This window comes from Saimiri boliviensis, chromosome 6, assembly GCF_048565385.1.
Source record: "Saimiri boliviensis isolate mSaiBol1 chromosome 6, mSaiBol1.pri, whole genome shotgun sequence".
Lineage (NCBI taxonomy): Eukaryota > Metazoa > Chordata > Mammalia > Primates > Cebidae > Saimiri > Saimiri boliviensis.
The window spans coordinates 114558388-114585416 of NC_133454.1; the positions used below are offsets into that span (position 1 = coordinate 114558388).

Genomic DNA, 27029 nt, shown 5'->3' on the forward strand with positions numbered 1-27029 from the left:
GCACACTGGCTCCTACTTTGAAACAGATGGGCTATTTCCCCAGCCCTGTTGCCAGACAGGTGGTCCCTGGGCTGGGAGGAAGGCCCACCTGTGGTGATGATGTCCTCGTGCTGTGAGCCATCCAGACTGGCACGGCTGATCCTGTGCAGGGTGCTGTCAGACCAGTATACTTTTCCTGGAGAGGGAAAGCTTGGCTCAACCTAGATCCTCACCCCCCACCATGGGACACACATAGCTGATTCGTGTCCTGAAACACCAGAGCATGTCAGAGAGCCCTGGAGCATCTAGCAGAGGAAATCAAGGAAAATGCAGAAATATCATAGCAGGATAGCTCTTAGAGCTGGGGCAAAGAGGGCCCCAAACCATGCTCTCACAACCAAAGAGAAACTGCTAGAGACAGGGACAGGAGCTATGCCAGAGGGAATGGGGAGCCCCTAGGCTCCTGGCAGGGGAAAGAGGTGATGGGAAAGGAAGGACAGTAGTTGCTGTCTGAAGGGCAGGGGCAGAAGGCCAGGTGAGAAGGGAGGGCCACACAGACCTTCCTGGGGGTCTACTCCAATGGCAATAGTGTTCTTCATGGTAATGTTGATTGGTACCACCACATCAGCAAAATAAGGGATGTCCAGGGAGACCATGCGAATGTCTATCCTCCTGGCGAAGATGAGGAAGCTGTTCATGCCTACCCAGGTGGAAACAGGAAGGAGGATCACTCGAGCACAGCCATTAAGTGGATTTGGAATCAGGCAAACTGAAACTCATGCCCGTTCCTGCCAGTTTCTAGCTATGTTATTCTAGGCAAGTTATTAAAATTTTTTTTTTTTTTTTTTTTTTTTTTGAGACAGAGTTACCCAGGCTGGAGTGCAATGGCGCGATCTCGGCTCACCGCAACCTCAGCCTCCTGGGTTCAGGCACTTCTCCTGCCTCAGCCTCCTGAGTAGCTGGGATTACAGGCACACGCCACCATGCCCAGCTAATTTTTTGTATTTTTAGTAGAGACGGGGTTTCACCATGTTGACCATGATGGTCTCGATCTCTTGACCTCGTGATCCACCCGCCTCGGCCTCCCAAAGTGCTGGGATTACATGCGTGAGCCACCGCGCCCGGCTAAATTGTTATTTTTTTACTTTATTTATTTATTTTTTTTGAGACAGACTGTCACTCTGTCGCCCAAGCTGGAGTGCAGTGGCATGATCTCGGCTCACTGCAACCTCTGCCTCCCGGTTCTTGCAATTCTCCTCCCTCAGCCTCCTGAGTAGCTGGGACTACAGGTGCTTGCTGCCACAGCTGGCTAATTTTTGGTATTTTAGTAGAGATGGGGTTTTTCCACGTTGGCCAGGATGGTCTCAAACTCCTGACCTCAAGTCATCTGCTCGCCTCGGCCTACCAAAGTGCTGGGATTAGAGAAGTGAGTCACTGAGCCCAGCCAGAAGTGTCTTATTCCAACCAAATCAGTATATTATGACGACATACTAACAGATGAGAGGAAAGTGTTTTCAGAAAGGAGCATCTTTATCCAATATGCACGAAGACACCATAAGAACTAGTTGGACCCTGCCTCCAGTCCTTTCTACCTGCTCCCCAGGGGCTCTCCCCAGGACCTCTCCCTAGGCCCCCACCCTTTTCTAAAAGCTCTGAGTCTCAACCTTAGGCCTTTAGAAGCAGCAGGACTCATTGTTTCTCAGACCACACTGGAGCCCATCTGCAGGGAAGGAAGAGAGCCATTGCCCCCTCCTAGAGAGGCTGCATCTACATCTGTGATGTGTTGACTCACCTGGAGAGCAGGTCTTGCCATCAGACAGCAGGTTGATGCCTGTGGGGCAGGTACAGCTGAAGCCGCTAAGATTTGGAGACCTAAGACACAGGTGGCTACAGCCGCCATTCTCCATAGCACATGGTGTAGACACTGGGTAGAGAGGAAGGGGCATTCAATGGGGAGGGCCAGGGCATAGGAAGGCCAAAGAGAAGCCAATGCGAGCCAAGGGCTGCTCACCTGGGGGCCGCCGGCGGTGGAAGACATGGATGTCCATCAGGTTCTCCAGGTTCTCCTGCAGGGTTTCGCGGTCCAGTCCTGTTAACCGGTCAGCGCTCTGTATACTTTTGGTCTGCCAGTCAGTCCAATAGATGCGCTCTCCATAGAGGGTCAGCCCAAATGGGTGGGGGAGCTGGCTTCCAATCAGCACCTGCCAGGGCCCCCACACTGTGTCATCTTCAACAAAGTCAGACAGTATGGAGCAGTGGTAAAGAGCTCACTGGGGACTCAGAAAGTAGCTCTACCTCTAATACCTACTGTGTGACCTTCACTAAGAGCTACTTATAACATTTCTCTGAGCTTTGCTCTATCCATCTGTGATTTGATCGTGCCTGGCTCTAAGGGTTGTGTGATGGTTTTATTGGAAGATGTTGGAAATCATCTGTTACTCACATCATCTGGAGGTATCTCAGCACAAATTACTTATTAAGTACAAAAGAATAAAATAGCAACTTTACGGTGGACACTACCCTAACCGTACAATGGGAGTAAATATCGAAATAACGGAACAGGCCAACATCTGTGCCTACCGATGAGACACAATGAGAGCTCAAGGATATAAGTTCACTTAGGGTAGTATTCCTGCTCCAAATGCACACTCTGAATCCAATCACAAGGAAACATTAGGTAAACCAAAGTTGAGAGACTTTATCAAAAAAATAACTGGTCTTTACTCTTTAAAAATGCAAATGTTGGCCGGCATGGTGGCTCATGCCTGTAATCCCAGCACTTTGGGAGGCCGAGGCAGGTGGATCACCTGAGGTCAGGAGTTTGAGACCAGCCTGGCCAACATGGTGAAATCCCATCTCAACTAAAAAACACAAAAGTTAGCTGGGCACAGTGGCAGGTGCCTATAATCCCAGCTACTTGGGAGTCTGAAGCAGGAGAATTGCTTGAACACAGGAGGTGGAGGTTTCAGTGAGCAGAGATTGTGCCACTGCACTCCAGCCTGGGAGCCAGAGCAAGACTCTGCCCACCCCCTGCCCCCCGCCAAAAAAAGCAAATGTCAGCTTTGGGAGGCTGAGGTGAATGGATCACCTGAGGTCAGGAGTTTGAGACTAGCCTGGCCAACATAGCATACCCTGTCTCTACTAAAAATACAAAAATTAGCTGGGTTTGGTGGCGGGCACCTGTAATCCCAGCTACTCAGGAGGCTGAGGCAGGAGAACTGGTTGAACCCAGGAGGCGGAGGTTGCAATGAACCGAGATCAGGCCATTGCACTCCAGCCTGGGTGACAGAGCAAGACTGTCTCAAAACAAAACAAACAAAAAAATGCAAATGTCAAGAAAGACGCACAAAAGCTGAGGAAATGTTCCAGATTAGAGATTAAAGACACCAGATTAGCTGGGCCCAGTGGTGCATAGCTCCAGCTACTCAGGAGGCTAAGATGGGAGGATCACCTGAGCCCAGGTCAGCATGAGCAACACAGCAAGACTGCAGTCTCAAAAAAAAAAAAAAGCTAGGTGTGGTGGCTCATGCCTATAATCAATTTAGGAGGTCAAGGCAGGAGGACTGCTGAGCCTAGGAGTTCAAGACTAGCCTAGACAACAAAGTGAGACCCCATCTCTACAAAGAATTAAAAAATTAGCCTAGTGGCTTCAAACTCATAGGCTCCTGAGTATCTGGGGTTCAGTAGTGTATGTCTGTGATCCCAGCTATGTGGAAGGATGCCTTGGGTCCACGAGGTCTAGCTTACAGTGGGCCATGTTTGTGCCACTGCACTCCCACCTGGGCCACAGAGTGAGTGTCTAAAAATAAATAAATAAATAAAAATTAAAAGAGGTATCCTTACTAAACACAATGGGTGATCCTGTTCGGATGCTAGATTTAAAAAGTAAGGGTTGGGGAGAGCTATAAAGGACATTATTGAGGCAATTGGCAGTGAAATTGAACATAGACTATGATCAGACAGTAATATTGGGGCAGGCATGGTGGCTCACACCTGTAATCGAGGCTAAGGCAGAAGGATCATTTGAGGCCAGGAATTTGAGACTAGCCTGGGTAATATAAGAAGTCTCTACCGAAAATAAAAGAGAAAGAAAAACTAGCTAGGCGCAGTGAGCCAATATTACACCACTGCACTCCAGCCTGGGCAACACAGCATGACTCTATCTCTAAAAAAAACCAAAACCAACCAAACAAAACAGACAGTAATATTGGATCAATAGTAAATTTCCTGATTTTGATCATTGTACTGTAGTGATGTAAGAAAACACCCTTGCTTTTAGGAAATGTGCACAGGAACAGTTTGGAGTCAAAGGCAGGCTGTCTCCAATCTAACCTCAGATGGTTCCAAAAAATAATAGTGAGTATGTACAGAATCAGAATGATAACGCAAATGCAGCAAAATTTTATTTATCTATTCTTTTTACTGTTCTTGCAACTTTTCTGTAAGTTTGAAACTATACCAAAATAAAAACAGAGTTCAATCACAGGCCCATCGTGGTGCAATTGGTAATTAACAAGTGTTAGTTGTGCTGGTTAACAAGAAAGTCTGTGCATTTCTACCTCCAGCCCATAATCTATACAAGTTCCTAGTTTCTTTTCACCATCAACCAGCAGCCCCTTCCCACCCCTGCCCCCAAGCTCTGGAGAGCACCCACAGCCTCACAGAAACACCACATGCCCCATGCTGGTCCCATAACCTCTGGGTCCTCTTATGTCCCATCAGCTGCCAGCCGAAAAGTACTGTCCTGGAGGCTATCAAGGCTGTGGAAAAATGTTTCAGTGCCACCCATACCTTCCTCTTGCTGCCATCCAGTCCAGCAAATTCAATTGTCTTCATGCCAGCGTCAGCCCAGTATAGTCGCTGGGACCCGTAATCAATAGCTAACCCATTAGGCCAGGTCAGATTAGAAGAGATGATGACTTGGCGGCCCGAGGCATCCATGCCAGCTCGTTCAATCTTGGGGCTTGCACCCCAGTCAGTCCAATACATGTACCTGGGCAAAGGCAAGGGAGGTCTTACAAGCCAGTTAATATCCAGCAGGGACTCAGAGTACTAGGATCTTAGGGTTTCTGCCTGAAGTAGCTGCCTCGGCCTCCCGATTCAGTGTCCATCCCAGCCTTGGGCTCAGCGCAATCTCTGAACACCTTGTCTTCTATCACTATCAAAAGGTACAGCGTCTTAATAAAAGCAGAGCCCACAGCTTAAGCAGAACTCAGCAAATAAGCTGTACATGGGAATAGAGAAAGAGGAGGGGTAAAAATGAACAGGAAATGTTTCCTTGGCCAGCCGCCATGGTTCATGCCTGTAATATTAGTACTTTGGGAGGCTGAGTTGAGAATATCATTTGAGTCCAGAAGTTTGAGACCAGCCTGGCAACATAGTAGGATCCCATCTCTACCCCCGCGCCCCCAAAAAAAATAGCCAGATACAGTGGTGCACGTCTGTAGTCCCAGCTACTTGAGAGGCTGAGAAAGGAGGATCGTTTGAATCCAGGAGGTCGAGGCTGTAGTGAGCCATGACTGGTCCACTGCAATCCAGCCTGGGCAACAGAGTGAGACTCTGTCTCAAAAAAAAAAAAAAAAAGAAAGAAAAAAAGAAATGTTTCCTTGACTGGATGAGTTAAATAAGTTAACAGAACTCTGTGTGACCAGTGAGAAAAACAGAGGCCAGGTGCAGTGGCTTAGACCTGTAATCCCAGCACTCTGGGAGGCTGAGGCAGGAGGACTGCTTTAGCCCACAAGTTTGAGGCCAGCCTAGGTAACACGGCAACACACCATGTCTACAAAAAAATTGTAAAAATTAGCTAGGCATTGTGGTCTATGCCTGTAGTCCCAGCTACTTGGGAGGCTGAGGCAGGAGGACTGTTTGAGCCCAGGAGGTCGACGCTGCGGTAAGCCGCGATTGCACCACTGCACTCCAGTCTGGGCCACAGAGCCAGACCCTGTGTCAAAAAAAAAAAAAAAAAAAACCCACACACAAACAACAACAACAACAAAAACCAAGGTAGATTTATACACTCAAATGGAAGGATACACAAGATATATGGCAAATAGAAAAAAAGTCACAAAAAATATGCTATTTTTACAAAACCAAAACCATCACCACCACCAACAAATGTTTACATACATTTAGAAGAAAACCTGGAAAAAAATACCCTAAACTGTTAACTTATTGCTGGAGAGTGAGATCACAGAGAATTTTTACTTTCTGCAGATGTATTTTTTTTTTTTTTGAGACGTTTTGCTCTTGTTGCCCAGGCTGGAGTACAGTGGCATGATCCCAGCTCACCACAACCTCTGCCTCCTGGGTTCAAGCAATTCTCCTGCCTCAGCCTCCCAAGTAGCTGGGATTATAGGCATGTACCACCACGCCTGGCTAATTTTGTATTTTTAGTACAGATGGATTTTTTCCTTGTTGGTCAGGCTGGTCTCAAACTCCTGACCTCAGGTGATCTGCCTGCCTCGGCCTCCCAAAGTGCTGCGATTACAGGCATGAGCCACCGCACCTGGCCAGATTAAAAAATTTTTTTTAACAGTGAGTTACTTTTGTAAGTAAACCAACAATAAAAAAAGATAAGAAAAGAAAAAATTGAAAAGTTTATTTGTCCATAGTGGACACAAGGTTGTCACCAGACTCTGTAGTTTCTTTCTTTTTTTTTTTTTTGAGACGGAGTTTCGCTATTGTTACCCAGGCTGGAGTGCAATGGCGCCATCTCGGCTCACCGCAACCTTTGCCTCCTGGGTTCAGGCAATTCTCCTGCCTCAGCCTCCTGAGTAGCTGGGATTACAGGCACGTGCCACCATGCCCAGCTAATTTTTTGTATTTTTAGTAGAGACGGGGTTTCACCATGTTGACCAGGTTGGTCTCGATCTCTCGACCTCGTGATCCACCCCCCTCGGCCTCCCAAAGGGCTGAGATTACAGGCTTGAGCCACCGCGCCTGGCCAGCCAGACTCTGTAGTTTCTACACCTGCTCTTGCTTCCTTGGGCAAAGCCATAGGATCTGGTCACTCTTCCTAATCTGTAGACTCCTCTCTGGAACTCAGATCTTGGGAAGGGTGAGTTGAGTTCATTCCCAAGGGGCAGCGCTCACCCGCCCATGGGTTCCACCACAATGTCCCGAGGACGATCAAGGTTCTCCCAGATGAGTACTGTCCTCATGCTGCCATCTGTGTTGGCCACTTCAATCCGGTCTGTACCTACCAAGAAGGGATACAGAGATTAATTCTAGCCTTGTTCATTCACCCTCTTACCTTCCATGGCCAACGTAAGAGCCTCATATGTGCCAGTAGAGCCTAGAGTACGTGCTCAAATGATCATATATATATATATATATATATTTTAAATGCGGAGTTTTACATTTGTTGCCCAGGCTGGAGTGTAGTGATACGATCTCAGCTCACTGCAACCTCCACCTCCCCGGTTCAAGCGATTCTCCTGCCTCAGCTTCCCAAGTAGCTGGGATTACAGGTGCCTGCCATCATGCCTGGCTAATTTTTGTATTTTCAGTAGAGACAGCGTTTCACTATGTTGATCAGGCTGGTCTTGAACTCCTGACCTCAGGTGATCCTCCCATCTAGGCCTCCCAAAGTGCTGGGATTACAGGCATGAGGCACTATGCCCAGCCTCAGAAGATATCTGTGACAGATGCAAAATGGATATTTAATGAATTGAACCATAAGAAGAAATTCAAGGATGTGATCAGTTTCATTGCTGGAAAGAGCAAGACTTCCTAAACACAGGCAACCATAATTTAAGGCAATGATTCTCAGCTTTAGTGTATGTAAGAATAAGGAGAACTTGCTATAACACAGATTCCTGAACCTAATGCCCAAAGATTCTTTTTTTTTTTTATTTAATAAAAATATTCTAGTCCATTTCATGCTCAAGGGAGTCTTTGTACTTTGCCCAGCCTGGTCTTGAACTCCTGAGCTCAAGCAATCTTGCCTTGGTCTCCCAAAGCGCTGGGATTATAGGTGTGAACCACCATGCCCAGCCCTGATTCAGTAAGTCTAGGGTGGGGCCCAAGAATCTGCATGTCCAATAACTTCCCAGATGATGCTGATGCTGCCATACAGAGGAGACAAGATTGTCATCAGCCTCTGTGGTCCAGTGGCACTTGTTCAGGGTATCCCCTTGCCTCCCAAACCCACCTGCCTGATTAAAAATGATTGCCAGGCACAGTGGCTCACATATAATCCCAGCACTTTGGGAGGCTGAGGCGGGTGGATCACGAGGTCAAGAGTTTAAAACCAGCCTGACCAACTTGGTGAAATCCCATCTCTACTAAAAATACAAAATTTAGCTGAGTGTGGTGGTATGCGCCTATAATCCCAGCTACTTGGGAGGCTGAGGCAGGAGAATTGCTTGAAACTGGAAGGCAGCGGTTGCAGTGAGCCGAGACTGCGCCACTGCATTCCAGCCTGGGTGAAAGAGGGAAACTCTGTCTCAAAAAAAAAAAAGAAGAAAGAAAGAGAGCCTGATTTACCCAGAAAGTGATGGAAAGAAAACCACAGGGCATAGGTTTATGATCTGAAATGCCTTAAAACATTCCCCAGCATCAACTACGTAGCAGAAGTAGCTGCCACAATGTGAGCTTCTCACGTGTGAGCTTCTCACTTCAGCTCTGCAGCAGCCCTCCTGCTTCTGACCTACCAAGGACTTCATGTGAAGACAGAGGTGGTCCAGGAGGGACACTGGGCCCCTTCTGTCTGAGGCCAGGGTTTTAAACAAGAGGAATCCCAAGGAGCCAGGCAGGCCACGGCCCCCCATACATACCTGCATCTGTCCAGTACAGTTTGTTGGTAACCCAATCAATGGCCAGGCCTGCAGGGCTCTCCAAACTGGTATCCACCACCACCTGGGCAGGAAGCAAAGCTGTATCACCAACTGTACTTCCACTCTAGTTCCAGAGCCCAAACTCCACCAATTCTGAGTTGGCAAAAGTACAGGAAGCCCTCACCCTGGAGAGGGCGGATTCCACCCCTCAATCTCTGCCCTCCCTGAGGGCCTGGCCCCACGCTGGGCCCTACCTCCTGTCCTGTTCCATCCCACTTGGCCCTGCTGATGGTATCAGTGCTGACATCTGTCCAGTACACGTGGTCATCCCGGGAGTCCCAGTCAAGGGCCACAGCACTGCGCACGTCAGCTAGTGGGATGACATCATCAGACAGGTCCTCTGTGTCAAAGCTGATTCGACGGATGTCCATCCTTCGGGCAAAAAGCAGGAACTTGTCAAGACCTGATCAAAGGCCGAAAGGGGTCTTCTTTTAATGCTCTACATCCAAGAACAGTGACAGACACAGACGCTCACCTGCGTGACATCTGGTTCAATCACACTTCCTGGGATCTGGTGCCCTTTGCCCCCTAGTCTTTATAACTCAGGTCCCCTTTAAGCACTGCCATGCTGGCAGAATCAGACTTCTAAATCAAATGGAAACAGATTCAACGAAGGACCCAGAAGTGCATGCTGTTTAAGCATCTGTCAGCTTCATTTCAACTTCTCTCTTCTTACTTTTCTCCATCTCTTCTGATCCCCTGGCTTGCCCACTGCCAACCCCTGACCCCCACTTCTCTAATGTTCATGACTGTTTCAGGGCTCCTGCCCCTCCCTTCTGTCACCTAGATCCCTTCCTCTCACTCTCCTCTTCACAAATTTAAGCCAATAATAACCATTCACTGAGCACTTTCCTTGCCAGGTACTGAGCTTGGTGCTTTTTTTGGTCTCATACCAAGCCTCTGCGGTGTGTGCTAGTCTGGCTCTGTAACCCAGTGGCATGATCTCAGCTCACTGCAACCTCTGCCTCCTGGGTTCACATGATTCTCCTGCCTCAGCCTCCTGAGTAGCTGGGATTACAGGAGCATGCCACCCCACCCAGCTAATTTTTGTATTGTTAGTAGAGGTGGAGTTTCACCATGTTGGTCAGGCTGGTCTCAAACTCCTGACCTTGTGATCTACCTGCCTCAGCCTCCCAAAGTGCTGGGATTACAGGCGTGAGCCACCGGCCTGTGGTGTGCTAGTCTTATTCCCATGTTCCAGATGAGCAGCCCTGAGGCTAACAGAGATCAAGAAACTTGCCCAGGATCTCATGGCTACAAAGCACCAGAGCTGGGACTCAGGTCTGACTCTGGAGAAAGAGCTCTGCCGCTGCCCTACATAGTTTACTTCCAGCCAGCTCTTTCCACCCTTTGCCCTTCCCCTGCTCTGTCTGAATACTTTCTCAGCAGACTTTTCTACCCAGAAAGCCACTGCCTGCCTAATGTTGCCAAATGTCTTCTTCCTAGCTCTGGGAAGTCCTTAAGGGGAAGCTGGCAGGGGACAGGGGGCTTTACTTCTTGCATCTCACTAAGACAACAGGGGAAGCGCTGGGCACAAAAGAATGCAAGAGGAAAGGGCCAAGTATGGTGGCTCACACCTATAATCCCAGTACTTTGAGGGGCTCAGGTGGGGAGATCGCTTGGGCTCAGGAGTTCGAGACCAACCCGAGCAACATAGTGGAACCACATCTCTACTAAAAATACAAAATTCTCTGGGCATGGTAGCTCATGCCTGTAATCCCAGCACTTTGGGAGGCAGAGGCAGGCAGATCACAAGGTCAGGAGTTCAAGACCAGCCTGGCTAACATAGTGAAACCCCTTCTCCACTAAAAATACAAAAATTAGCCAGGCATGGTGGCAGGTGCCTGTAATCCCAGCTACTTGGGAGGCTGAGGCAGGAGAATCACTGGAATTGGGGAGGTGGGGGTTGCAGTGAGCCAAGATCATGCCACCGCACTCCAGCCTGGGTGACAGAGCAAGATCGTCTAAAAAATAAAAATAAAAATAAATGCCAGGCGTGGTGGCTCACACCTGTAATCCCAGCTCTTTGAGAGGCCGAGGCAGGTGGATTACTTGAGGTCAGAAGTTCAAGACCAGCCTGAGCAGCATGGTGAAACCCCGTCTCTACTAAAAATTCTGAAGTTAGCTGAGTATGCTAGTACATACTTGTAATTCCAGCTACTTGGGAGGCTGAGGCAGGAGAGTCACCTGAACCCGGGAAGCGGAGGTTGCAGTGAGCCCAAATCACACTACTGCACTCCAGCCTGGGTGACAGAGTGAGACTATGTCTAAAAAAAAAAAAAAAAAGGAAGGGGAAAACTCTGAACATGAAACTAAGTTCTTGGTTAATGTGCGTATGAATGAAGCGTCTGAATGTTTTCACTAACCGCAATCTCTAGAAAGAACCCAGGTCCCAGAAAAATTTTATTTTATCCAGATTTCAGAGGGTCAGCTGGGTAGGCAGCAGTAAAGAACAGCTGCTGATGTGTGAGGAATCACCCCAGGCCCCCTGCTGGTCATGCCATACATCCGGACCACTCCTCTCTGGACTACTCTTAGAAAAAGTCATGGCATACTTCGCTCTCCAGGGTTACCCTCCCAAAGCAACAACACTGCAGGAGCCCAGAGGAAGCCAAAGTAGCAGTTGAGGGCGAGCCCAGGAAATCCCATTATCTTTTGCTTGTTTGACACATATTTATCCAGGACCTACCTACTTACACAGAACATCATCAGAGATTCTAACTTTGGCTTTCTGGTTTAAGGGCCAAAAGAAAGTCTTCAACAGGGTGAGGCTAAAGGTAAAAAGGCAGGTAATCACTCCCCGGTTTTCTACATGAGCATAAAGCCCTCATGCTGCCCATAGAGAAGGCATCCTGCCTGGCAAATGATACATGAGCCTGATCGTAGGTGTTCACACTCCACCGGGTGGTGTCACTGAGCCTTCCCCAACTACTGCTGGGTCCTCAGTCCTCAGCTTTGATAGAAGATCCCTCAGCCTCTTAAGTTTTTCCTCTCCAGGGCTCCCTGGGGAATGTGGTTCTTCACACAACAGACAATCCCTCCATCTCCCATCCCTTGTTCCTCCTCCCTATCCTCACATCCGCTTCCCTGGAGGCTGGTGTCGCAGACCCACTTACTCTGGGCACAGGCGTGGCTGCTGATCTTTCGAAAGCCAGTGGGGCAGGCACAGGTGTAGTTCTGGCCACTGGGCAGACACAGGTGCGTGCAGCCTCCGTTGTTGTCCCCACAGCGGTTTTTCCCTGCTCAAAGAGCCCAGAGCAAGAAGATCAGTAAAGGTTTGCAAAAGTGACCCCAAGACTAGGGAATAGGGGTTTCGGTAGGGTGTGAGTTCCCTGAAGGGAGAAACTGTGTCTTATTATTTTTGATCGTCCCCCTCTGCTAGCACAGTGCGTATCCGGCACATAGGCGATTTATAAGATAAATGTCTGCACGAATTAGCTGGGAACGGCAAATTAGCCGGGAACGGCAAAGCTAATGCTTCTTTTCATGAATCTTGTTGTACTGCCCTGAATGTCCAGCAGAGGGAGGAATGAGCCCATGTCAGTGCCCTGCTGGATTTCCCCATGGGAAGAAATGGCAACTCTTAAGGGCAAGGAAGGTTCTCAGAGGCGACAGAGGCCACCCCAACCATGAGGCTACTCTGGCTCACCCGGTGGGCAGGTTTTTACCTGCAGGTTGGCGCTGGGGATGCAAGGTGTGGATGTCCATAGGGAAGTGGAGTTTGTTGCGAATGATTTCCTGGTTCTTCCCTGTAAACTTGTTGGCACTATTGATGCTCTTGGTGTGCCAGTCTGTCCAGTACAGGCTGTCTTCAAACACCGTGATGGCAAAGGGATGAGGGAGACCTGGGGAAAGTCCAGGAAGCCCTCAGTCTGGGTATGCTCTGCCATGGCTCCTGGGCCCAGGACTGGCAACTGCATACAGCCTCTGCCAAGGCTCCTGGGGGCCGAGATAGGGGTAGGAGGACAAGAGATGAAGAAGAGTGAAGGAAGGGCCTTACCCTGGCTAATGACAGCCTTACGGTGACTCCCATCCAGATTGGCCCTCTCGATGACGTGGTGCTTAGCATCCACCCAATACATACGGCGCCCAGCGTAGTCAATAGTGAGGCCATTGGGCCAGAAGAGATGGGTATCGGCGATGATGCGGCGTCCAGAGCCATCCATGCTGGAGGCCTCAATACGGGGGGTGTTGCCCCAGTCTGTCCAGTAAATAGTACTAGGAAGAGAGAAAAGGAAATTGGGAAGTGGGCAGCAGAGAACAGGTAGGTAACTAGGAGATTTAAGACAGAGTCTCATTCTGTCACCTAGGCTGGAGGGCAGGTGCAATCACAGCTCACTGCAGCCTCAATCTCCTGGGCTCAGAAGGCCTTCCACCTCAGCCCTCTGAGCAGCCAGCATCACCACACCTAACTAATTTTTTTTTGTAGTAGAGATGAGGTCTTGCTATGCTGTCCAGGCTGGTCTCAAACTCCTGAACTCAAGCAATCCTCCTGCCTTGGCCTTCCAAAGTGCTGGGATTACAGGCATAAGTCACCATGCCCAGCCTCAGAATGCTTTTTAAGTGTTTGAATTTAAATGTCTTTAGACAGGGCATTTATGAATTTAATAATTTCTTTTTCGTACCTGCAATGTGCAGGACATACTATCTTAGGCACTGGAAATCCAGAGGTGAACACAACAGACAAAAGTCTTGTAGAATTGACAATATAATGTAATATTAGGGAGATTTTTTTTTTTTTTTTTTTTGAGACGGAGTTTCACTCTTGTTACCCAGGCTGGAGTGCAATGGCGTGATCTCGGCTCACCGCAACCTCCGCCTCCTGGGTTCAGGCAATTCTCCTGCCTCAGCCTCCTGAGTAGCTGGGATTACAGGCATGCGCCACCATGCCCAGCTAATTTTTTGTATTTTTAGTCGAGACGGGGTTTCACCATGTTGACCAGGATGGTCTCGATCTCTTGACCTCGTGATCCACCCGCCTTGGCCTCCCAAAGTGCTGGGATTACAGACTTGAGCTACCGCGCCCGGCTAATGTAATATTAGGACAGGCACTTTCTTCTTTGTCACAATCTCTTCCACTGCCTTTTATATTTTATTTTATTTTTTATTTTTGAGACAAGAGTCTCAGCCTGTTGCCCAGACTGGAATACAGTGGCATGATCCCGGCTCATTGCAACCTCTGCCTCCCAGGCTCAAGTGATTCTCCTGCCTCAGCCTCCCAAGTAGCTGGGATTACAGGCACCTGCCACCATGCCCAGTTCAGTGGCATGATCTCTGCTCACTGCAACATCCACCCCGGGTTCAAACAGTTCTCTGCCACAGCCTCACCAGTAGCTGACGACAGGCATGTGTCACCATGCCCAACTAATATTTGTTTTTTTTTTGAGACGGAGTTTCGCTCTTGTTACCCAGGCTGGAGTGCAATGGTGCGATCTCGGCTCACCACAACCTCCGCCTCCTGGGCTCAGGCAGTTCTCCTGCCTCAGCCTCCTGAGTAGCTGGGATTACAGGCACGCGCCACCACGCCCAGCTAGTTTTTTGTATTTTTAGTAGAGACAGGGTTTCACCATGTTGACCAGGATGGTCTCGATCTCTCGACCTCGGCCTCCTAAAGTGCTGGGATTACAGGCTTGAGCCACTGCACCCGGCCATACTTGTATTTTTAATAGAGACGGGGTTTCACCATGTTGACCAGAATAGTCTCAAAGTCTTGACCTCGTGATCTGCCCACCCTTGGCCTCCCAAAGTGCTGGGATTACAGGCTTGAGCCACCACGCCTGGCCCCTTTTGTATTTTACACACACACACACACAAACACACACACACACACACAGAGCTTCTAAAACAGTTGACACACACTGCAGGATCTTATAAGACACTCTGTCCATTGAAACTGCACAGAATTTTTTTTTTTTTTTTTTTTTGAGATGGAGTTTCGCTCTTGTTACCCAGGCTGGAGTGCAATGGCGCGATCTCGGCTCACCGCAACTTCTGCCTCCTGGGTTCAGGCAATTCTCCTGCCTCAGCCTCCTGAGTAGCTGGGATTACAGGCACGTGCCACCATGCCCAGCTAATTTTTTGTATTTTTAGTAGGGACGGGGTTTCACCATGTTGACCAGGATGGTCTCGATCTCTCGACCTCGTGATCCACCCGCCTCAGCCTCCCAAAGTGCTGGGATTACAGGCTTGAGCCACCGCGCCCGGCCTAAACTGCACAGAATTTTTAAAAGCCAGAGGTAAGAACTTCCATTTCAGGAGTTTTTCTTTAATTCAGATTTCTGAATTTTAAATTTAATCTTTTTTTTTAGACAGGGTCTCACTCTGTCATCCAGGAGTGCAGAGCCATGATCATAGCTCACTGCAGCCTTGAACTCTGGGGCTCAGGTGATCTTCCTGCCTCAGCCTTCTGTGTAGTTGGGACCAGAGGCACGCACACGAAGCCCAGATAATTTTTGTACTTTTTGTAGAGATGGGATTTTGCTATGTTGCCCAAGCTGGTCTTGAACTCCTAGGCTCAAGCAGTCTGCCCACCTCGGCCTCCCAAAGTGCTGAGATTACAAGCGTGAGCCACTGCACCTGACCATTTCTCAACGTTATTTATTTAACTTTTTGTTGAGACAGGGTCTTACTTTGTCACCAGGCTGGAGTGCATGGTGCAATTACATCTCCCTGTAACCTTGACCTCCCAGTCTCAAGCCATCCTTGCACCTCAGCCTGCCAAGTAGCTGGGACTACAGGCATGTGCCACAATGCCAGGTTAATTTAAAAAACTTTTCGGAGAGATGAGGCCACACTATGTTGCCCAGGCTGGTCTTGAACTCCTGGACTCAAGTGATCCTCCTACCGCCATTTCCCAAAGTGCTGGAATTATAATTATTGCAGCCTAAAAATTAATAGAGGGGCTGGGCAAGGTGTGAGCCACCATGCCTGGGCCCTCTATTAATTTTTAGGCTGCAATAATTAATTATAATTCTTATAAATTACTAATAACATTAATAATTTGTGTTAATTATGTCAACCTTATGAGCTAACAATAAAAATGCTAAACACCTACAACTTATCTAATGTGTATTATACACAATTTAAAATGCATCACGTCATTTAATCTTCACACAACTATGATGGAGGTATTTTTTTAAATCACCAATTTAGAAATGAGTAAACAGGCCAGGCGCAGTGGCTCAAGCCTGTAATCCCAGCACTTTGGGAGGCCGAGGCGGGTGGATCATGAGGTCAAGAGATCGAGACCATCCTGGTCAACATGGTGAAACCCCGTCTCTACTAAAAATACAAAAAAATTAGCTGGGCATGGTGGCGCGAGCCTGTAATCCCAGCTACTCAGGAGGCTGAGGCAGGAGAATTGCCTGAACCCAGGAGGCGGAGGTTGCAGTGAGCCGAGATTGCGCCATTGCACTCCAGCCTGGGTAACAAGAGTGAAACTCTGTCTCAAAAAAAAAAAAAAAAGAAATGAGTAAACAAGGCAGAGAGAGCTTACCTGGCTCTAGGCCACACAGCCAGATACTACGAAGCCAGGACCCAGACTCAAGTGTGTCAGGGCACAGAGTGCATGTTATTAACATCACATCTTTTTTTTGTGTGTGAGACAGAGTCTCACTCTGTCACCTAGGCTGGAGTGCAGTGGTGCAATCTCAGCTCACTGTAACCTGAGTCTCCTGGGTTCAAGAGACTCTCCAGCCTCAGTCACTCAAGAAGCTGGGATTACAAGCACCCGCCACCATGCCTAAGTTTTGTATTTTGTAGAGACGGGGTTTCACCATGTTGGCCAGTCTGGTCTCGAACTCCCAACCTCAGGTGACCTGCCCACCTCGCCCTCCCAAAGTGCTGGGATTACAGGTTTGATTATAAGCACCCGCCACCATGCCCAGCTACACCATATCTTGAGGATGTATCTCCAGAACGTCTAGTCCAGGTAGCCTGGGAACCGTCCTGAGAGATTGCAAGAGACCCAACTTACTCACCCCTCCATGGGATGCAAGGCAATGGCCCGGGGCTTCTCCAGGTTCTGCCACAGCAGCACCTTCCGGTGGGCTCCGTCCAGATTGGCCACCTCAATCCTCGAGGTGCCTGAGTCAGTCCAGTAGAGTTTGTCATGGACCCAATCCACAGCCAGGCCCCCTGGTGAGAAGCAGCAGCAGAAAATGTCAAGAGTCAGCCCAGGTGCCCCTGTGCCGTAGTAACAAGAGCAAACTTGTACAGGTACAATTTCTTGGGCCAGCCACTGTTGTCATCATTTTACATACATGAAGGCATTTAATGATCACAACTCCCTGAGCTAGATACTGTAATTTCCATGAAGATGAGGAAACTGAGGCACAGAAAAGTCAAGTAACTGTCCAGGGACATGCATTTCTTTGTCACATCCCAGCATGCCTCACTCCCTGAATTCAGCTCCCTGATCTGTTCCCAGGGTCCCCCACTGCACTGACCCAGCGGTTTGGAAATTGTCATCTAGGGTTTTGCAGAGGCGTTTCAGAATTTCCCTAAGCATTTGAATCCAATGTGCTTGATACCAAATTAGAATTTGATCACTTCACCTGTTTGTAAAATAGTCTGAAATTGCCAAGTGAGCCGTTTGGTTTTTTTAAAATCTATAAAACATTTTGATATACTTCTCCAGCTCAATCAGAATATTCTTTTTTTTTTTTTTTTTTTTTAAGACAGAGTCTCACTTTGTCATCAGGCTGGAGTGCAGTGGCACGATCTCAGCTAACTTCAACCTCCGCACCTCCCAGATTCTAGTGATTCTCCTGCCTCAGCCTCCTGAGTAGCTGGGACTACAGGCACGCACCACCACACCTGGCTAATTTTTGTATTTTTAGTAGAGATGGGGTTTCACCATGTTGGCCAAGTTGGTCTGGAACTCCTGGCTTCACGTGATCCTCCTGCCTCAGCCTCTCAAAGTGCTAGGATTGCAGGCATGAGCCACTGTGCCTGGTCCTTCTTTTTTATTTTTATTTTTTTTGAGACAGAATCTCACTCTGTCGTCAGGCTGGATCTCGGCTGTGTCAAGAGTCAGCCTGCAGTGGCACAATCTTGGCTCACTGCAACCTCTGCTTCCCGGGTTCAAGTGATTCTCCTGCCTCAGCCTCCCAAGTAGCTGGGACTACAGGCACGCACCACCACTCCTGGCTAATTTTTGTGCTTTTAGTAGGGATGGGATTTCACCATGTTGACCAGGATGGTCTTGATCTCTTGACCTTGTGATCTGCCCGCCTCAGCCTCCCAAAATGCTGGGATTACAGGTCAGAGTATTCTTAATACTAAGCAATTGAAACAAAACTCAGAAATAAACTAGATGTGAAGGCTGATAGAGAACTCTGTCATCCAAACCTGATTCCCATGATCACATTCACCGACATGGTCTCATTAGTCTTACTGACTAAGCTCGATAATGAGCAGATGTTATATTTGAACCTATAAATGTTATATTTGAACATTTCATATATGCTAACAAATGTTTTCTATGTTAGAGCTCCAGCTAAGATTTCACTGGAAGAAAAAGATGTCCTCCTGCCTCGGGTTTGCAAACCACTGGCCCGTTCCTCCCACCGGCGCTGCACACATGGTATGGCTCTGCCCCTGTCTATAGGGCCTGGTTCCCTACCTGGGCTCTCTAGCCCAGTAGACACAACCTCCTCCACATTGCTGCCGTTGAGGTTGGCACGGAGGATCCGGTCCAGGGTGACATCTGACCAGAAGACAAGCTCGCGCCGGTGGTGGAAATCAAGGGCAATGGCGTTCTCCAGGTTGTTAAGCAGCAGAGTGTACTCAGAGCGGTGCGGCAGCACCTGCCTGATGTCGATACGATTGGCAAACAGCAGCACAGGCTCCGGCCCTGGGACACAGTACAAACATTGGGTCCCCACAAGGCTGCAGAGCTGCCCCTGGTACCCATCAGCAGGTCCTCAGCTGACCGATGAAGCCACTTGCCCACAAGGGCATGCCCCAAGCCGTCAGCATCAGTACCAGAAGAGCAGCAACCCTTAAACTATACTCCTCCACCCCACTTCACCCTACTCCACCCTAGCTCGCCCCACCCCACTCCACCCGACAGCGTTTTTCTTGGGACTCAGAATGCAACTGTTGCTCCATTTTACTGTGACAGAAATCTCTCTACCTCTCTGCAAATCCCTGAGGACCAGAGCACCTGACCTTCCTCCATGCTCAGCCCTCTGCCTACCCAGCCAATTGCCAACAGCCCTTACCCAGAGCCTTGCAGCTGCGCCGGTCCGGCCGGAGTTCATAGCCTGTTTCGCACCAGCACTGGAAAGCCCCTTCGCTGTTGGTGCAGCCCTGGCTGCAGTACCCCTCCTCAGCACATTCATTCACATCTGGGAACACCAGGCGCGTCAAGAGATCTCCCTTCTGCCTTCTCCCCACCCCCCGCTCCCAGGTTGCCGAGCTGCTTTTCTGCCCACATCTCCATCTGCTTTCCAGCCTACTGGGAAGGCCATCTAAGAAGTGGTTAGGGGCTTTACGGTCATGCAGAGCTGGGCTGGAATCCCAACTCTGTTGCTCATCAGCTGTGTGGCCTTTGGTAAGCTACTTAACCTCTCTGAGCTTCAGTGTCCCCATCTGTGAAATGGGAAGGATGATCCCCACCTCCCAGGGTTATCATGAGGATTAAATGAGGTCACATCCTTCAAATGTCTGACCCATAGGAAACACAGCTGCCTGTCTGCTGCCCTGGCCCAGAACCCCGACTCTGCTACAAACCAGGTCCCAGCTCACCTTGGCACGTGTGCCCATCCTCTGTGAGCCGGTAGCCTGTGTGGCAGGTACACTGCACTGCCCCACGCACCATCTGGCACTTCTGGGCGCAGCCACCGTTGTTAACATTGCAGTTCTCCTCACCCGTCCGGGGCCCTGTGCCAGCCAAGCCAGAGTTGGGAGCTGAGCCCAGAATCCTCCCCCAGACAGCCAACTTGGCATTCCACCTGGGCCACGGAGGACAGCTCCCAAAGCTGCCAGAGTCCTGAGGGAGGATTCCCTTTGAACCCTGTGGGTGGGGTTTGTCCACAAACCGTGGGCCAGGTCCGCCCACTGGGGACACTCACGGCAATTCTGCTGTGGGCTTTCGTCGCTGTTGTCACCACAGTCGTTGACCCCGTTGCACAGCTTCCTCTGCCCAATGCAGCGCCCGTTCCAACACAGGAACTGGTCCGAGGCACACTGTGGGCTTCCTAGAGACGGGGAGGGAAGGAGGGAGAGAGGGAGGGTCAGGTCACAGCAAGGCAGGGCTTGGGTCCACAGGGAGATGGGAGCCTGTCATTTTCTAGGGCAAGCTGGAGACAGATGAGACTCAAGGTGGGAGGGTGGGGGTCCCGGGCAGGAAGCAGCTCAGACAGGCCTGGCTGAATTTCTGCATTCACTTTCTCCCAGGACTCCACAGTGGGCTGGTGAGGAATACGGAACAGAATGAAAAAGTGCATCCGCGGCTGGGCGCGTGGCTCACGCCTGTAATCCCAGCACTTTGGGAGGCCGATGCGGGTGGATCACGAGGTCCAGAGATCGAGGCCATCCCGGTCAACATGGTGAAACCCCGTCTCTACTAAAAATACAAAAAATTAGCTGGGCATGGTGGCGCGTGCCTGTAATCCCAGCTACTCAGGAGGCTGAGGCAGGAGAATTGCCTGAACCCAGGAGGCGGAGGTTGCAGTGAGCCGAGACCGCGCCAATGCACTCCAGCCTGGGTAACAAGAGCAAAAGTCCGTCTCAAAAAAAAAAAAAAAAAGAAAGTGCATCCGCATGCTCCATACTGGGTGTGGCCAGGGGAGCACACGTGGGGGCTGCCAGATGGAGGGTAGTCCTTCCTCACTAGACCAGAGCTAAAGGCACTGGCTGTGTGTGAGTTAGAATAGGAGTGGCAATGGAAACTCACAGCTCTGATACCATGCTCCAGGCCATAAGGCCGCAGGTCAGTGATGCACCGGGATTTTACACTGGTAAAACCTCAACCCAACTGGGAAGACTGCAACAACACCCTCTTTTCACCCTTCCACCCCAACTACAGGCTAAGGGTTTTGCACCCCGGGAGACGCCACCTGTATTCTCACAGTTCTCTTCATCGCTGTTGTCGGCGCAGTCGTCCTCCCCGTCACAGCGCCAGGACAGGCGGACGCAGCGGCCTGAGCGACAGCGGAACTGTTCGGCTGTACACATGGAGGTGGCTGGACAAAGCAAAGGCCGAATGAAAGGCGGGCCCCATTTCAGCCTGAAACTCTCCCTGCCACCCAAAGCTGCAGTTTATGTCAGCACCTATGCCACTCTTGACACCAGGATCACAGCTGGTCTATACGGTATCTGTGTGAATCAGAAAAAGGTAATCTTTCCTCAAGACACTTTACTGCCATCTGCTGGAAAACTACCATGATGAGTATATAAATCTATTATGTGACTGGCTTCCCTTTGGACATATTGCCTTTGCATAGTGCACAACGTATACAACTGTACATGGTTATCTTATCCAATATATCTTCAAGCTTTATGGGTAGTGGGTGGTGGCCTCTGTCTTTTTTTTTTTTTTTTTTTTTGAGATGTCGTCTCACTCTGTCACCCAAGCTGGAGTGCCGGGGTGCAGTCTCGGCTCACTGCAACCTCTGCCTCCCAGGTTCAAGCGATTCTCCTGCCTCACCTCCCAAGTAGCTAGAAGGCGTGTGCCACCACACCCAGCTAATTTTTGTATTTGCAGTAGAGATGGGATTAACCATGTTGCCCAGGCTGGTCTTGAACTCCTGATCTCAAGTGATCCACCTGCCTTGGCCTCCCAAAGTGCTGGGATTACAGACGTGAGCCACTGCCCCCAGCTGGTAGCGGCCTCTTTGGCTCCACGAGCCCTCTCCTCAGCTGCAGCCCAGCCTATTTCCACTCCCCCACTCACTGCAGTTTCGCTCATCAGACTGGTCATCACAGTCCGTGTCACCGTCGCAGCGCCAGCCTGCGTTGATGCACAGGCCACTGTCACACATGAACTCCCCCGAGCGGCAGGGCTGGTGGGAGGCTAGGGAAACACAAGACTTCTGTCTGTAGCCAGTCTGTGCACAGTGTCCCGTGGCAGACTAGAAGGCCACAGCCCCAGAACCCCAGTTCCTCCATCTCCTTCCAAGAGGGACCAGGAAATCCAGAAACTCCTCCTCTGAACTCCTGCCCCAGCTGGCACCTGCGCTTGCCACCCGAGGAGTTCTTCCAGCCTGGACTCCCCTCCTCCCAGCTGGCCGGAGCACTCACAGCAGTCAGACTCGTCCGACCAGTCTCCGCAGTCATCGTCGCCATCGCAGTGGTAGATATCGAGGATGCAGCGGCCGTAGGCACACTGGAACTCCTCCAGGTTACAGGGGGGCACTGGCACGGCGGAGGCTGGAGAGGAGGCAGGGGTGGGGAGGGGCACACATTCAGGCCTGGATAAAGGAGAAGGGCCCTGATTCCTCAAGCAGGCAGGATGCTCAGGCAGGAGAGCTTCCTCAAGTGAGACGTAACCGGGTTTCATCTGGGACGGCCTTTCCAGACGCCCATATTCAGATGGACCAAAGGGAGCCCTCCCTTCCCACCGGGAACTTGCTCCCTCCCTAGTTCAGCCTAGGAGGAGCTGCTGCTGAGGCACCGTGCTCCTTGCTCCTGGTACATGCACTCCTCAGCCTCGCCCTTACCCATGGGACAGAACCCGTCTGCCCTCATCCAACCCAACAGCCTGAGGTCTGGGGCCACTCACGACAGCTCTCCTCATCGGAGCCATCTTTGCAGTCGCTGTCACCGTCGCAGTACCAGTGCTCAGCAATGCAGCTTCCGTCACTGCAGCGGAACTCCTTGTCGGAGCACTTGCGCATGTCTGGGGGATGCAATGGTACAGCGATCCCGAGGGGGTCCACAGGCAACCCTCTCACCCTCCTCTCTGACTCCCAACCTCACTGGCTTTGGCGGATCTGCTCCAGCCCCTAATGGCACTCCAGAGCCAGTGCAGACTCTCCAGGGAGAACCAGGGCCCTGGAGAGACTGGGCCTCAGCCTCCTGATCCACAGTTCCTGGGGGATCTGAGCGGCTCTGTACCCCACTCCAGCCCACCCCACCCCCGCCTTCCTCTGGCTGCTCCAGATATCTGGGCAGTTGAAGGTTTGGCAGTGCTAGAGCCATCGCTGCTCTCTCCTCCCCTGGCCAGGCCACCCATTGGCCACCTTGCCTGCCTCCTTCCGCTGGGGCCACCCACCACACTGCTCATCGCTGTTGTCGCCACAGTCATTGTCACCATCGCAGTGCCACAGACTCCGGATGCAGTAGCCGTTCTGGCAGGGAAACTCGTCCTCCTCACATTCTCGGGGGGCTGTGGGCACAGAGCAGTCAGGCTGCAGCAGGCAGTGGGGGGTCTGGTGCCTGGAAGCCCAACTTAAAACCCTCCAGAGCAGTCGAGTAGCTCCAGTGCGGCCCTGAGGGCTCCGAAGGAGGTGGCTGCCTCTCAGCAGCTTATCTGACTGAGAGAGGAAGTGAAAGGACAGGATAAAGTGCTGAAAGCACAAGGGCTCACGTGGACCCAGGGCATTGCTTCCTGATTGAAAATCCTTTCCCAGTAGAAATCGATGGAGTCCGCCCGGCCCCTGCCAGCACTCACGACAGTCCTGCTCATCCGAGTCGTCCTCACAGTCGTTGTCCCCGTCACACACCCAGGAGCGGCGGATGCACTTGCCATTGTCACAGTGAAAGTCGAGAGGGGAACAGGTAGGTAGCACTGAGTCCCAGGAAAAGAAAGGAAAAGTCAATCACCCTGGTATACCTAACTCAGGCTCAACTGGGACAGATGGTCCTTCACTCCAATCCCCTTGTCTTTTTTTTTTTTTTTTTTTTTTTAGACAGAGTCTCACTGTCACCCAGGCTGGAGCACAGTGGTGCAATCTTGGCTCACTGCAACCTCCACCTTCTGGGTTCAAGGGATTCTCATGCCTCAGCCTTCCAAGTAGCTGGGATTACAGGTGCCTGCCACTGAGCCTGGCTTTTTATTTTTTATTTTTATTTTATTATTATTATTTTTTTTATTCCTTTTGGGCTTTTTATTTAAAAAAAATTTTTTTTTTTTAATTTTTAGTAGAGACAAGTTTTCGCCATGTTGGCCAGGCTGGTCTCAAACTCCCAGCCTCAAGTGATCTGCCTGCCTTGGCCTCCCAAAGTGCTGGGATCACAGACATGAGGCACCACGCCCAGCCCCCTTGTCTGTTTTATAGTCCTTCCTTACTGACTTCTGTGCCCATCTCCAGCTGAGAAGCTAAGCAGAAGCTGTAGCAGGGGAAGAACAACCCAAAGAACTCACAGCCGCTAAAAAAGCTAAGAAAGCCGGGTGCGGTGGCTCAAGCCTGTAATCCCAGCACTTTGGGAGGCCGAGGCGGGTGGATCACAAGGTCGAGAGATCGAACCTGGTCAACATGGTGAAACCCCGTCTCTACTAAAAATACAAAAAATTAGCTGGGCATGGTGGCGCGTGCCTGTAATCCCAGCTACTCAGGAGACTGAGGCAGGAGAATTGCCTGAACCCAGGAGGCGGAGGTTGCGGTGAGCCGAGATCGCGCCATTGCACTCCAGCCTGGGTAACAAGAGCGAAACTCCGTCTCAAAAAAAAAAAAAAAAAAAAAAAGTGTAAGAAAAACAAGCAAGAGAAAGAAGCACCTTTTTTCTCCTTTCCTCTTGTTAAATGATGATTGACACACCTGGGCTCAATTTCCAGTTCATTACATAGCGCTCTGAACAAGTCATTTACTTTCTCTGAGCTGAAGTCTTTTGGGCTGTACAATGGGGATAATTATACTCAGCTCATAGAGGCCTTTTGAGATAATGCCTATGAAAATGAAAGTGAAGCATTTATCATCAACACAATTAGCTGAACTGGTTAGGGTTAATGAGGTCCAGGTTGTACCTCCGTTCCCATTAGACTAATTAGCCACCCTCAGATATAGATGCGCAGGTAGGTCAGAGATTGCACCTCTAACCCAGACAACTGGCTTAGCAATATATCTAAGACAGGTCACCCTGGCCAACAGTGCAGATGTTACTATGCTAGGGGAAAAGGGAGATTTAAAGAAAATATAAGATTTCTTACAAAGTTTATGTTATTAAAAAAGGTGTGGCCAGGCATGGTGCTTCATGCCTATAATCCCCGCACTTTAGGAGGCTGCGGTGGCCAAATCACTTGAAGTCAGGAGTTTGAGACCAGCCTGGCCAAAATGGTGAAACTCTATTTTTTTTTTTTTTTTTTTTTTTTTGAGACAGAGTTTCACTCTTGTTACTCAGGCTGGAGTGCAATGGCGTGATCTCGGCTCACCACAACCTCCGCCTTCTGGGTTCAGGCAACTCTCCTGCCTCAGCCTCCTGAGTAACTGGGATTACAGGCATGCACAACCATGCCCAGCTAATGTTTTGTATTTTTAGTAGAGATGGGATTTCGCCATGTTAACTGGGATGGTCTCGATCTCTTGACCTTGTGATCCACCCGCCTCAGCTTCCCTTTTTTTTTTTTTTTTTTTTTGAGATGGAGTTTCACTCTTGTTACCCAGGCTGGAGTGCAATGGCGCAATCTCGGCTCACCGCAACCTCCGCCTCCTGGGTTCAGGCAATTCTCCTGCCTCAGCCTCCTGAGTAGCTGGGATTACAGGCATGTGCCACCATGCCCAGCTACTTTTTTGTATTTTTAGTAGAGACGGGGTTTCACCATGTTGACCAGGATGGTCTCGATCTCTTGACCTTGTGATCCACCCGCCTCAGCCTCCCAAAGTGCTGGGATTACAGGCTTGAGCCACCGCGCCCGGCTTGAAACCCTATTTTTTGTACTAAAAAATACAAAAAATTAGCCAGGCATGGTAGTACATGCATGTAGTCCCAGCTACTTAGGAGGCTGAGGTGGGAGAATCACTTGAACCCAGGAGGTGGAGGTTGCAGTTAGCCAAGACCATGCCCCTGCACTCCAGCTTGGGCAACAGAGTGAGATTCTGTATCAAAAAAACAAAAAGTTTTATTGTGCAGAATACCAAACTAAGAAACATAGAAATAACCCACGTTTGTGTATAGTATATAAATTTTAAAATGCACAAATATGTAGTACATAGTCACAAAAATACAGAGACACCTATTTTAAAAACTCTCTGTTATTTCAAGGATGTTCCCTTTTTTTTACGCTTGTTTTCAAGTTTGTTTTCTTGGACATATATCCATGAACAAACCAAGAGAAACATAGGAGAGTTGGAGCCATATATAGTAAAGAAACTACCCGAATGTCAGTATCTATCAAGCTTGCAAGAGACCAACTCTCCAAGTCCGACACAGATGATGCAGAGAACACTCCATGAGCCTTGTCCTTGCCCACCCCCCCAGGTTCCTGTCCACCACCTCCCACTGCCTCTGGGGAGGCACTTACTACATCCGTCCTCATCGCTGTGGTCCCCGCAGTCGTTGTCTCCATCACACTGCCACTGGGCAGGGATGCAGGTACACTCGCCAAGAGCACTCACCGCACATGTGAAGTGGCTCCGACCACAGGCACACTCGGGGCTGCCGGCCAGGCCTGGGCAGAGGGAAAAGGAATCAGTGAGGGCTCAGCGCCTGCTCAACCAAAGTCCATTTCAAGGGGAAGGTTGAGAAGCCTAGTCTAGGGGCACTGTCACCCAAGGAGACACAGTGACACTTCAAGGGAGATGCAGGCAGTAAAACCATGCCTCCTCCAGGGCATAGACACCCCAGAAGATACCCCCTGACATTAGGCTTACAAAGATTCCAGGTGACCTCCTCAATGACAGGGTTTTTTTGCATAGCACCTCCTAGGACCCAGAGACAGATGATGTCACCTATCCTAGGCACAGTGGCCCATACCTGTATCACAGCACTTTGAGGTGCTGAGATGGGAGGATTGATTGAGCCCGGAAGTTCGAGACCAGCCTGGGCAACATAGCGAGACCCTGTTCCTACAAAAAACTAAAAAAATTAGGCCGGGCGCGGGGACTCATGCCTGTAATCCCAGCACTCTGGGAGGCTGAGGTGGGCAGATCACGAGGTCAGGAGATCGAGATCATCCTGGCCAACATGGTGAAACCCCGTCTCTACTAAAAATACAAAAATTAGCTGGGTGTGGTGGCACACGCCTGTAATCCCAACTACTTGGGAGGCTGAGGCAGGAGAATCACTTGAACCAGGTAGTCAGAGGTTGCAGTGAGCTGAGATCCCACC

The 27029-nt window shown here is 50.0% G+C and overlaps 1 protein-coding gene across 2 annotated transcripts in view; it reads right to left on the reverse strand.

Moving 5' to 3' along the window:
* The window catches only part of LRP4 (LDL receptor related protein 4), a 65896-nt gene that overhangs the window by 19961 nt on the left and 18906 nt on the right, over nucleotides 1–27029 (reverse strand). For both annotated transcript variants that reach the window (XM_010337411.3, XM_074401392.1), the window contains exons 2-24: nucleotides 26224–26370; nucleotides 23437–23553; nucleotides 23038–23151; nucleotides 22546–22662; nucleotides 22065–22193; nucleotides 21718–21837; nucleotides 20882–21007; nucleotides 19895–20020; nucleotides 19569–19703; nucleotides 19043–19168; nucleotides 18442–18672; nucleotides 16796–16952; nucleotides 12817–13034; nucleotides 12485–12661; nucleotides 11933–12055; nucleotides 9011–9219; nucleotides 8757–8838; nucleotides 7072–7177; nucleotides 4771–4972; nucleotides 1991–2180; nucleotides 1772–1903; nucleotides 539–679; nucleotides 89–175 (exon numbers count right to left, since the gene is read on the reverse strand). In XM_010337411.3, coding sequence (XP_010335713.3) covers nucleotides 89–175; nucleotides 539–679; nucleotides 1772–1903; nucleotides 1991–2180; nucleotides 4771–4972; nucleotides 7072–7177; nucleotides 8757–8838; nucleotides 9011–9219; nucleotides 11933–12055; nucleotides 12485–12661; nucleotides 12817–13034; nucleotides 16796–16952; nucleotides 18442–18672; nucleotides 19043–19168; nucleotides 19569–19703; nucleotides 19895–20020; nucleotides 20882–21007; nucleotides 21718–21837; nucleotides 22065–22193; nucleotides 22546–22662; nucleotides 23038–23151; nucleotides 23437–23553; nucleotides 26224–26370 — 3312 coding nt within the window. The remainder of the gene's footprint in view (nucleotides 1–88; nucleotides 176–538; nucleotides 680–1771; nucleotides 1904–1990; nucleotides 2181–4770; nucleotides 4973–7071; nucleotides 7178–8756; nucleotides 8839–9010; nucleotides 9220–11932; nucleotides 12056–12484; nucleotides 12662–12816; nucleotides 13035–16795; nucleotides 16953–18441; nucleotides 18673–19042; nucleotides 19169–19568; nucleotides 19704–19894; nucleotides 20021–20881; nucleotides 21008–21717; nucleotides 21838–22064; nucleotides 22194–22545; nucleotides 22663–23037; nucleotides 23152–23436; nucleotides 23554–26223; nucleotides 26371–27029) is intronic.